Raw genomic sequence first — 12,834 nt, 5'->3', positions numbered from 1 at the left:
AAGGCTTATATTACAGTAAATGTGCAGGCGTGCTCCTGTATCCACGGGGGGTTCTGCTCTGTTAACCTCTGCAGTTAAGTGAAACCGTGGATACAGGCCGAGGCTCCCCTAGCCTCCAGAGGGGCCACGTGCAGGAGCCCAGTGGACCCTATCTATGGGTAAGGGGTCCGCGGATATGGGGGCCCATGTAGCCATAGAACCTTCTGTTTATGAATACAAATGTTTCAATGTACATTATTAAAGGGTTTATTTTCAGACTTAATTCAGTTGTCTTTCTGTGATATCTGTGAGAGTATACAGATGTAATATTTTGGAAAAAAAGATTGTAGCACACTGGGAATTTGCAATCAGTTTAACAGATGAACATAGTAGTAAATTTTAAACACCTAGTGTAAACCATAGGTCTCATTTTTGTTACTGCTGCCACTTCTGCTTCATTTTGTAGTTTAACAGCACCCCAAGATAGTGGATCTGAAAAAGAACTGGTAGGGAGCAAGCAAGCAGAGCAAGGCTGACAGCTTCAACCAATGTTCAAGATTTGCTTAGTTCCATTTTGGAGCTAGAGGAACCCTCTGGAAGACACGTGGCCCTCTGAAATGTTGCCAAAATAAAAACTGATATACAGGTGTCACTTCTATCTTGCAGAGGATAGATTCCAGCTGCCACTGTGAATATCGAAAACCACAGGTGGCAGTGAACCCTACAAAAAGTGGTTCAAAAATCCTCCCCATTGGGCAAATGACTTACCTGCCTGTGATTGCAGCTGTCCTGTTGCCATCTCCTGTATCTCACAGGCTCTTTGCTGCCTGCAAATTATTATTATTATTATTATTATTATTATTATTATTATTATTATTATTATTATTATTATTATTATTATTATTATTATTATTAACAGTATTTATATACCGCTTTTCAACTAAAAGTTCACAAAGCGGTTTACAGAGAAAAATCAAATAACTAAATGGCTCCCTGTCCCAAAAGGGCTCACAATCTAAAAAGATGCAAATGCTCACAGGAAGTGGGTTGGAGGACTGAAAAGAACGTGATACTTATAGAGCTTAGGGCAGGGGTGCTCACACTTTTTTGGCTCGAGAGCTACTTTGAAACCCAGCAAGGCCCGGAGATCTACCAGAGTTTTTTTTACAATGTTCGCGCCATCATAACATATAACATTTATGTGTACAATGTATGTTGGTGTACCTTGAGCCCCACTGAGTATAACAGAACTTACTCCTGAGTAGACATGCCTAGGATTAGGCTGTGAGGCTGCAATCCTAGCCACACTTACCTGGGAGTAAGCCCCATTGAGTACAATGGGCCTTACTCCCGGCGTTTCCTCCCAGAGGCACCTGAAGGGGGGGTCGGCACTCCGCGATCTACTCATTTTGCCTTGCGATCTACCGGTAGATCGCGATCCATCTATTGAGCACCCCTGGCTTAGGGTCTCATTCTTTTCAGCCCTTCAGCTTGCTTCCTGTGAGTACTTCCTGCATCCTGATAGGATTTGCAGACACTAAAGAGCCAACCAGACACAGAGCGTAGCAACAAGAGGGCTGTAATCCCAGGCAGACAAGTCATTTGTGTAATGGGGGGGGGGGCGTTTTTTGAACCATTGAAACTGTCAATATGGGTTTAATTAAACAATCAATATTTTTCCTCTAACCTTATCTAGCTCTTTAATATCTAGCTTATCTAGATATCTAGTTTATCTAGCTTATTAATATGATAATCTTTTTATTGATGAATAATTTCATTTGGATTAATGTATGTTGTAATCGATGGCCACTATGTAGTCCCAACCCTAAGTCTATCCAATTTTCCTTACCTGTATCTGTAATAAATAAAAAAAATATTATATTGGGGGGAAAAAAGAAACTGTCAATATGGGATATGGGGGGGGGATGCCTGTGCTAATATGAGAAAATATTGATGTCTTTTGATTTAGTAGATTTTATAGGTATGCACAAGCATTGATTGAGAATGTGTAAAGTTTTTGTATAAAAGACTTCTTGGAAAAAGTATACCAAGTCTCCTTTGGGTGGTAGTGAAATATTCCTGCTTGTGCTCTGTGTTTCATTTCCTACAGGCATAATGCCTTGGGAATGTAATGAGAGAGAATTTAGTCTAATCACTGTAACAACCCTAACGCATTCAAAATCATTTTCTTGCAGAAAATAGGCAATTATCTCAAATAGTTTTATTTCTGATCCACATCACGTAGAAATGGTAAGAGTTGCCATGTGAATTCCAAAATGTCAGAGTACGGCTTTTTTAAGTGTATGCCATAGAAAAGGTCTCTTTAAATGTTCCCATAAATTAAAACATTTTTATGCTATAAAATTTTTATAGTATTAATAGGACTTGAAACTGGATCAAAGTACACTGTGGAATAAATAAAAGTAGCTTACAGTTCTAGAGGACAGGGAATTCTGTCAGAATGGCAACTTCGATGGAAGCCAGAATTCTGTGGCTTATTATTAAGATTTAGAATTATGAAGCTGTTCATTCTTATATCCTGCATATTTGTAATGCCCAAGTGAAAACCTTATTTGGTTTATTGGCCTGTAAGGAATGCTCCCAGTGATAAATGAGTTCCACAGTTGTTTTTTGCATCTCACTTCCCTGAAGCTCACAGTGCCACCTTTCCCATTTTAGAGGCTTCTGCTTCAGCAGACCTGCCATGTTTTATTGTAGTTTGCTTTTGAAGTAACCTCATGAATGTCATTTCGTAGAAATTACTGTTATGTAAGTAGTAGTTTGCCTTGTGATACGCTAAGATTAAAGTATAAACTGGTACCCAAAGACCCATCAGTTTCAACCAATGGAATCTGCTGTTATAAACAAGGCTTTCATCACTGTTCTGGTGAAACAATTGTCAATGGTGCTCAGACTTTATAACTGTGAAGAGTGCCTGACTTTGCTCAATGATTACTATTTTAACAAACTGACAGTCTAAAATGATAGCCCTTGAAAGCCATAACTACTACTACATGTATAAAATGACTGTGAAATCTGTGAGAGTTACAACAGCACAGAAATAGGTTGAATGAGTTGCACTTCACACAGAAACCATACTACCACTTACAAAGCTCCCATTTGTGAAGAAGTTAATGGAGAGTGGTGGGGAATTTATTTCATTGAAGATAAGGGGTTGCAGAACAAACCTATGCAGAAATGTAGGCTGGGAAACAGAACACAGTTCCAAACCATTATAGACATAAAACTTGGAAATGTCCCTAAGATTTATTTAAGCAAAGAGCTTTATTTAGGCAGAAGATTGGATATGTATATAAAATGTTATAACTGACATTTTGTATTTTACATCAGGGGTGCTCAAACATTTTGGAGGGAGGGCCACATCATCTCTCTGACACTGTGTCGGGGCCGGGGGAAAAAAAGAATTAATTTGCATTTCAAATGTGAATAAATTTACATAATTTACATTGTTTGTTGGCATCCTTCAGTCTCGGAAGACTATGGTATCGCGCTATGAATAGTGGTTCTGGAACAGAGTGCCCTCTCCAGTGCGCAAAGCCTGGGTGAAGTAGGTATGGAGGATAGGCTGTTTCCCATGCAGCAAATCCCCCCTCTCCACGTCACTGAAGTGGTCCAATGGAAAGGCAGAGGCCAATACATTTGGTTCCAGCGGCGTCGCAGGAGTTGCCAGAACGTGACTGTGTTCAGCCACGAACTGCCTCAGGGACTCCGGCTCCTGATTTTGCCTCGAGGTTGACTCCTGAAGCCTTTTCCATAACTGGATGTAGCCACAAGACAGTGGAGGTTTGGGATCAGAGTTTTCCTTCTCTCAGATGAGCTGCCTTCCCAGGCTAAGGAGTCCCATCAACCCGGTGGCTGTTTAGTCGCCTCTTACGACAAGTACAGCCAAACTGAGGGCCTAGTCTTATCCCCAGCCCCCAGGGGAAATGATTTACATAAATGAATATATTAGAGACAGAATTTATATGAATGAATGAATTCATACCAGTTCATATTCACGTACAGAAAAGTGGGGGATCTTCCAGTCAGTTCTTAAGCACTCTCACACACACACACCAGCTAACCTGCCTCCTCACCCTCCCTCCCTCCCTCCCTCGGGCAGCATGTGCTGCTCCCTGGCCACCTGCCCACCCACTTGGCTGCCTGCCCACCCAACTGTCCTTCCTCCCTCCCTCCCTTGCTTGGGCGGCTTGTGCTGTAGCCTGCCCGCCTGGTCGCCTGCCTGCCTGCCTGCCTACCCAACTGCCCTCCCTCCCTCCTTCCCTTGTTGGACTTGTGCTGCAGCCTGGCCACCCACCTGGCTGCCTGCCCACCCAACTGCCCTCCCTCCCTCCCTCCCTCAGGCAGCTTGTGCTGCAGCCTGGCCACCCACCCACCTGCCGGCCCGATGGCTCGCTTGCCTGCCTTCCTACCTGCCCACCCTCAAGCAGTCATGCAGGGAAAGACAGACCCAGCTTGCACGCAGGGCCTTTTATAGTGGGAAGTAACGTGAGACTCGCAGGGCTTGAACTAATATGAGATCTGCAAGTCTTGCATTACCTTCCCACTATAAAAGGTCCTGCGTGCATGCTGGGTGTATCTTTCCTTCACTGCCGCTGTGCTTCGGCAGGTGTGAAGCTCAGTGGCAGTGTGGGAAAGCCAGACCCACTCATGCATCAGGCCAGTGCGGGCTGTGGTGAGGGCTGGGTGCCCATTGGAGATGGGGGACCCCCTGGGGACTGGATGGGGACCCCCCTGCAGGCTGTAAGTGGCCTGAGGGCTGGGTTGAGCAATCCTGTTTTACATTATGCAACTTAAGTATCTTCTTGAAACTACTTTGATTTTCTCTTTTCTTTTGTGTTTGACTGGGTGGGACTTATGGTGGCTCTTCTCATGTAGAACAGCTACTAAGCAGTTTCTATATATTTGTGTACAAAAAGAATTATTTGTAAATACCCAGACCCAGAGAGAAACAAAGGCTCATGGTTCTTAAAGATTCCTTATCATTGGCTTTACACATTTTAAACTATTCCCTTTGACCATCCCAGTTTTTCATTAAGCATGTTAAGTGGAAAATATGTTTTGCCAGTGCAAATGATTAAATTATATACTAAGTCCCCTATACAGATTTTTATTTTGGAGGTTTGTCTGGAATTTGGAATGGACATAAGTCAGAACAAAGGCAGGAGGTGTGGTCTTGGAGGTTAAAGCTGTGCCTTGCCTGAAGAAGCTGTGGGAGTAATCCTGGCTGTGATTTGGATGAGAGACCATTATGGCTGATAAACTGTTGTGAGAGAACAGAGCCAGGAGGAGTTGCTGTTGCAGCTGATCACGGGCTGTGAGAGGGCAAGTAGTCAACTGCCATAAGCTCCCAAGAGGTGAAGGAGTGTAGGTCAGCTGCCAAGCATGAATAACACCTGGCTGATTTGTGACTGCTTCTGCTGGAAGCTAGGATGGCATGTGTCGGCTAAAGAATGATGACCACACAGGAAGGAAAACACTGGAACGTGAAAAGTTCTATGAGTTTTTCACAGAACATTAATTGTAAAAACTTCATTTGTATAAATGGGGTTTCGTGTCAGCCTACTTAAATGAACTGCCTTGGGTCTGTAAGAATCTCACTCACTGTGAGAGTCGATGAGAAAGGTGATATAGAAATACCATATAATAACAACAGCAACAACTGGCTCTTTCCAGCTCAGTACTATTATGCCTGTGTGAAAGCTCAAGAACAAACGGAATGCAACTGTGCAGAAGTGACAACATGGCCACCCATAACTCACTACATCTGTAACTTGTGGATCTGGTGTACTGGTGCGCATGATACTCCAATTTTAAATATGATGCATTTCACAAGTACTCATGTGGACTGTGTTCATTTCGGACCAGTTGCTGCTAGTACAGATGGACTTTCAACAGAAAGTGTAATATTGGGTGTAAATACTAAGTGGTTTTTTTTTCCCCCACTTACATTGAATTTCTAGTTCTGGTGGTAAGATACTGCCACCATGTGCCTCCAATAGTTATTGCTGCTAGAACGATGGCAGCATTTGTCTGCAGACTACAAAATACATTGGCATGGGTCAGAAGATAATCTGTACTCTGTGCTAATATTAGGTGACCATGAACAAGCTTGCCTCCCTTGCATGTACCCCCTTCTCTCTCCTTTGTATGCCAGAGAGAGGCATCAAAAGTGTCTGCTTTTGAATTAACCACAGTTTCCAGTTTTTTGTACCACCAGACAAATCTTCTTAACTTTGCTATGCATACTGTAGTCTGCAGACAATACTACAATTGCAAACTCTGGTTTGTTTTACCTTGCTGGTTAACAAACCAGAATATAAGACCACAGTTTGATCCTGATTTGTTTCACCAAACTACAGTTTCCTGCTTTCAGATGTTATATCTGAAAGAATCATTTGATTAGTTCAAAAGCAGAAATTTTCTGTCTCTTCCTCTGGTATTCAAAGAAATAGAGAATATGCAGGGAGGGCAAGCTCATACACAGGTTGTAAATCAGGTTAGAGGTTATTTTCTAGACTAAACACTTGTTACTACTTAAAAGCAATGAATGCAAGAGTGCCGGATAGCTTCTTGTGATATACTGTTTTTCTTGCTAGGGATACGAGTGAAGTGAAATGACCAATACATAAAGGTGACTTACTTGGCTGTAAGTGGTTGGTGCACTTTTTGTTTAATCTGGAGATAAATGAAGGAGACACAAGCTTTAAAATGTGCATCTGTCATTTAACGCATAGGATTTATTTGTATAAAATGCCTCCTACTCCTGAACCCTTCCTATTGTATTTAGCCTTTCATGGACCAATTCCTACAGCGAAAGCTTTGCAAACTTTGTAGTTTTTGTTGGTTGGCTATACTGTTGATTCCAGTTATTATCTTTTTTGGAAAATATTTATATAACTTGAATCACATCAATTTGCATTGGTTTTTTTGCAAGGTACCTATTGTATTGTTGATTGTGGCTGCAATCCTATCCACACTTACCTAGGAGTAAGTCCCATTGATTATAATGAGACTTACTTCTGAGTACACATGCATAGGATTGGGCGCTCTGTGTCAGAAAACATACTAATTGGATTTACAGAGACTCAGACTTTGGCTTGTTTCACCAGTTAAAACATTAGGCACAGTGCATGTATTGTATGTTTGAAAATGCAGTTTCTAATATAAAATGAATTGAAGAGTTTATTAATTTCACCTTGTTTGGTGGTAGATCTGGAATTTCTCAGATGGCTCCTTCCACTTCTGTAGTTTTGAAGTTATAATATGTGTGAAAAATATTTCACACAATATTTGAAGGGGGGGTGGAAGAAATTGAATTATATGTCTGTAATTACTCTTATGTAGTCATCTTACTCAAAGCCAGAAACAAAATCTAATTAAACTGTCCAGTTCCGTGTATATACAGTATTGCCATCTTGTGGCCTGATAAAATATTCCAAATATATCTGAAATGCTTTCACAGAATCAGAATGATCTTGGCTGTATCAAAAGGAGTTTCTGGAGTCCAAGAATTCTGTGCACTGTTCAATGCATTTGTTAGAATTCATCTGTGTCTAATTTTGGTGATAGTGGTCAACTTTAAAATTTACTATAATCAAAGGAAATAAATGGATAACTTACCAAGGGATCACATTTACAGTTAGCAGCTATTTTTTAATTTAAAAATTTCCATATCTTCAAAACTGCTTGTGTTTCTTTATGTGTGAAATGTATGCACAGCATGTGGAATTGATATTTCCATTTTTCACCAGCCTTGTTATGCTTTTCTGAAATTTGATAACAGCTGTTTCTATAAACTTTTAAAAATACTGGATGACAGTCAAATCTTTAGTTGTTTGAAATGAGTATGTCAGTCTCCTGTTCAAGGTTTCCAAAGTGCATGCAGGGGCATACATGGTCTTGTTTTTTGTTTTTCTATCAGGGACAAGTGATCCATATGTAAAATTTAAAATGGGTGGAAAAGAAGTCTTTAGAAGCAAAACAATCCATAAGAACCTTAATCCTGTATGGGAAGAAAGAATGTCCTTCATAATAGAAAATTTAAGGGAGCAACTGTATGTAAAGGTGAGCCATGTGCCTATTTCTAACTGAAATGTCGCGAGATGGATGTTCCACTACTTTTGCCTGATTATGAAAAATTGTGCAGCTTTGATGTTGTCCTTGTCAAAATTGCAGTTTAAAAAACACATTATTAAAATGATTACCAAGTTCATAACTTTATATCTTGCTTTTTTTAACACTTCATGGTTCAGAACAGGATATTTGATATGTTTTGTGACACTTAAGTTAGTTTTTGGAAACTTATGCTGACCTAAACACACACAGAAAATAGTGAAATAGAACTTTAAGCAAATAAGCAATCTTAAATATGTCTACCAAAACAAAAATACCAGAATTTTGCAAATTTCACTAAGGGCGCAATCCTAACCCCTTATGTCAGTGCTTTCCAGCACTGACTTAGGGGCAATGTAGCTCTGAGATAAGGGAACAAACAATCCCTTACTTTGAGGAGGCCTCTGTGAGTGACACCCAACTGCAGGATGCAGCACATGTCCCATTGGCACCACTATGCCAGTACTGGAAAGTAATGACATAAGGGGTTAGGATTGCGTGTTAACTCTAGTCTGCTGCTCCAGTCAAGTATCTCTTTATATGCAGGACTGCTGTGTTCTATAAGTGCTTTACTGATTTTTCTTAACACTGTTATAATTCTGTTAAAAATAAACAGTTTTATTATTCAAATTAAAGTCAACAAGTTAAGTTTCACTTCCTATAGCCAAATTATTAAAATAAAGTCTCTGAATTAGCATTGAAATATAAGCTTAAAAATCATTCGCCAAAACAGTTCCAAGAGCACCTTGCCCATGCTTATATATTTTACTTGATTTACATATGTTTACTTGAAAATACTGTTCTTTTTTGTGTTTTGTGTATTTAGGTCTTTGACTATGACTTCGGCCTTCAGGATGACTTTATGGGATCAGCCTTGTTAGACCTCAATTCACTAGAACAAAATAGGTATCATGGTATTGGATGCATTTATCTTTGTCCCCATCTCCTTAAAAAGTATAATCTGCTTCCTGTCGTATAGTGTAAATATGAACTTAGATTATTATTTTTTAAACAAATCAAACTTCACTGTATAAGTAAGGAATGCATTCTATTTCAAATTTTGTAAACGGAAGGAAAGGGTAACCTATGTGATAATGTCTAGATGTGAAATTCTGTGCCCTAAAAAATTAACCTCTTCCCTTCTCTGGTTGTCATTTGAAGACTGTTTGGTTAGACAGACCTTTGGCTGACCTCTGGGGCTTTCTTAGTCTCCCTCCACTTTCTGTTGCGGTCATTTTGGTTTTGTGTTGAATTGATTTTTGTTGTGTATACGTCTGTATAAAAGTATGTTGCCTTGAACACTGTATTTGAAGTGGAAAGGCAGGATAGAAATCCTAAAATAAAAAATTCCAACTAGAGCATTCCATAGCATTAGTGCCATCACTGAGAAGGCCTGGCTCCATATGGCTCCATGCTCTCTTTCCTTCATTCTCTAGTTACAGTACAGTGTGCCATCCAACTCGAAGACCTAAGAGTGAAGGGATGAGCAAGCTTCCACCTTATCTATGTGTTGAGATTCTAATTACACTGTTCAGAGATACAAAGAGGCCCTGAAGGGTATTTGGCCTTTTCCGTTTGAGAGCCACTGTAGTTTTTAATCAGATTCCAGAATCCTTCAGGGTATGTGATAAAGAATCTCCATAAAGAATAGGAAACCTTCAAATGTTACCAACTCACCTTGGTTCATCACACCTTAACTAGCAGCATTGAACTCAATAATTCTAAGTAAATAAAAAGTGTTATGTAAGGTAAGAGGATGTGCTGAGATAATGAAATATGTCTGGAATTATAACTATAGCTAGTCTAGGTGATTGCCAGACTAGAGGTACAAAGTAATATTCTAGCATAATTTTGGGGGGCCTAACTTCCATCATTGCAGGACCTGCCTGGAGTAAATACATGCAGGAATTACTTTTATCTGTGCCCATGTTTTCTCACATGCCATGTGAATCTTTTTATGGTCTTTTTGTGGTATTTCTTCATATGATTTCCTTTTTGCCTGGTCAGGTACCCATTTAGTCATTCACTAGGGTATGGGAAGACAATATTTGCATTCCTTCTTTTACTGACATCATGTACAACTTAAGCAAGCCTTTGGTTTTAAGGAAGCTACATTTAACAGAACTAGGGGTATGTTCCTGGCCAGTTAAGTTCTTGAAAGAGCTCTTGAAGTCATTGGGGCATGTTTTCATGTTTTTTGTCCCGTCTCCTCCCAAAAAGTGATTGGCATTCCCAGCTGGCTGTTCACTTGTAGGTGGCAGTAGAGAAAACTGTGTATCTCTTTTGCTTAAACTGCCTCTATCAAGATATACAGTCTGTAGAACCTGACACTACTCAGTAACACCAACTGTGTGTTTATCCAACAAATGTGTTTGTGTTACTTTGGTTTCTAGGCCAGTGGATGTTACCTTGAAACTGAAGGATCCACATTACGCTGACCAAGATCTTGGAACTATATTGCTAACTGTGTTATTGACACCTAAAGAACAGCCGAGGGAAGTGGTAAGTTTTTTAACCGTATCATAAAGTGTTTTTGTTCCCTCACTGAGTGCTTCAAAAGCTTTTTGACACAAAAGTACAGTTAAAGGAAGTCTGAACATAGAAAGTAAATATATTTAGGGTTTTAAGTCTCTGTGACACACTTGACCACAGATATCCTATTGCAGATCAGCTCTGTAATTTCTGTATGGTTAGAATCTTGGTAGAAATACAAAAATACAGTGGTTTCCTGTATGATTTATTTAGGATTAATATTAACTTTGGTTTTGGAAAAGAATTTTGGATCTAGTGCTGTGATGTTTGAACTGCAACAATCCTGTTTTATTGTCAGAGAAAAGAATGAGTTGGCTAGTTTGCTGTGTGTAGAATGTAATGGCTGAAACCACGAAGGCATTTTCCTTGAATGAATAATGTTGTGCAAAGGGTATTATTGTGCACTAGTACTTGAAACGGATATGAAAAGGGTAGAATGGTGGTCAAGAGCAAAGAATTTAAATACTGACAAACTTGCCAAAAAGAAATGCATAGAATTTAAAATTTGCATTCAAACATGTCTCACACTTTCTAGCACTTGTAGACATTTTAAAATCAAGAATCATGTTCCACTCAGACATAACAGACCATGATTTGTCTTTGTAAGAGCAAGCAGACCAAAAATTCAGACATGCATGCTCTGTCCTCATCTTTCTTCTCCCCTTCACAAGTGAGGAGAGGAGATGAGAAACTTCTGGTCAACGATTGCAGCCAACTGTAAATTTTCTCCATATACATGTTTGTGCAAACCATAGTTCAGAAACTGGAATATCCTGTGGTATCCTGACTTGTGAACAAACTATGGTTCTCACAAACCACAGTTTATGTGGTTGCAGTCGCATCATTAGAGAGGTACGACGGTTGCAGACCACACTGGGCAACACCCATGGGAGGAGGAGTAGACACCACTAGTGGCCAAAGTTTTGGAAAATTTTTATTTGTGAATAATACCATCATGTTATATATCATCAAAACGGTAACTTCATACAAAATGAATTATCCATGTTCTATCAAAAATTATGTCCAAGTAACCAGAAAAAGTAAACACAACTGTCTTATAAATTAAGTAGATTTCCTTAACTCAGAACTGACCACTGAGACTGATTATTCTGAGAGCCAATCAGGTGGTGTTATTACACAGCAGGGAGCCAATAAGGTGTTAGTATGAGTCAGCTCTCATTTCCATGTATCAGAGCTAATACTAGAACTCTTACTCACTTGTGTGAGTGTCATCAAGTTGGATTTTGTTGGTTACTGTTTTGTCGTGTGACCTGTACTGTTATATATTAAAATAAATAAAGCTAATGGGGGTTACACTAACCCTAGTTACATCACTGCATTTAAGCTGTGCATATGATATTGTAATTTATTCTGTATGGTCTTGTACGGGAGGAGGTCCATCGTGGCGGTGATGCAATGAGCTCTTGCACAGAGTGACACAGACCCTAGTGACACCTCTGCGTGGTTGGCTGTAAACTGCAATTGAAAGCTCATATCTTTCTTGGTGTGTTGGGAGGAAACCAGGAGAGAGAGAGGAGGGAGAGATCAAGTGAGGCTTTGGCCTGCTTAGTCCATAATGATATGGAATTGAATAGGCCTGAAATTTGGGCCTGCTCATCTTTGTAATGACAAACTACAGTTTGTTATGCCTGAAACAGGCCTCTCTGTGTCCTTCCATATGATGCTTTTGAAAGCTGGTTTTCTATTATAGGGAGACCATTCATGAAAAAACTTGGAATGAGACAGTTTTGGTGCTGAGTGACTTCTGTATTCAAAGATTGTGTTGCATGCAGATATAATTGTTATATTGTTTGTTTCTTTAATGTTGCCATCCACACATTATGTGTTCTACTTCTTACATGAAAATAAATACTAAAAAAATTAGCATGGAATCTTACCTTTCAAAGTTTGGAAGATGCTATTTGAATTTTGATAATAGGGTCTTATACAGGGCGCATATACACTGCACATGATGATGCACTTTTGTCTCTACAGATATTCTTTCAAACTAATGACGATTTTATAGACAGCGTGGTCTTATGGAAAATCACCATCACTTGTTTAGATTTTTAAAAGAGCAAAATTCCTTTGTGGAACAATAAACAGATAATCTGCTAAAATAATTTGCAGCTACGTGGTGTAGCCAGTTTATTTCTTTGTATGAATTCTGCCTTCTCTTTTAGATTG

The 12,834-nt window shown here is 39.6% G+C and overlaps 1 protein-coding gene across 1 annotated transcript in view; it reads left to right on the top strand.

Annotated features, from left to right (window-relative positions):
- The window catches only part of MCTP1 (multiple C2 and transmembrane domain containing 1), a 254,641-nt gene that overhangs the window by 61,671 nt on the left and 180,136 nt on the right, over positions 1 to 12,834 (top strand). The window contains exons 6-8 of the mRNA XM_066616140.1: positions 7,925 to 8,067; positions 8,942 to 9,021; positions 10,509 to 10,617. Coding sequence (XP_066472237.1) covers positions 7,925 to 8,067; positions 8,942 to 9,021; positions 10,509 to 10,617 — 332 coding nt within the window. The remainder of the gene's footprint in view (positions 1 to 7,924; positions 8,068 to 8,941; positions 9,022 to 10,508; positions 10,618 to 12,834) is intronic.

The sequence above is a fragment of the Tiliqua scincoides genome, chromosome 2, assembly GCF_035046505.1.
Source record: "Tiliqua scincoides isolate rTilSci1 chromosome 2, rTilSci1.hap2, whole genome shotgun sequence".
Taxonomy (NCBI): domain Eukaryota; kingdom Metazoa; phylum Chordata; class Lepidosauria; order Squamata; family Scincidae; genus Tiliqua; species Tiliqua scincoides.
The sequence above is the reverse complement of the archived record's forward strand: the minus strand, read 5'-3'. Positions and strand labels throughout refer to the sequence as shown.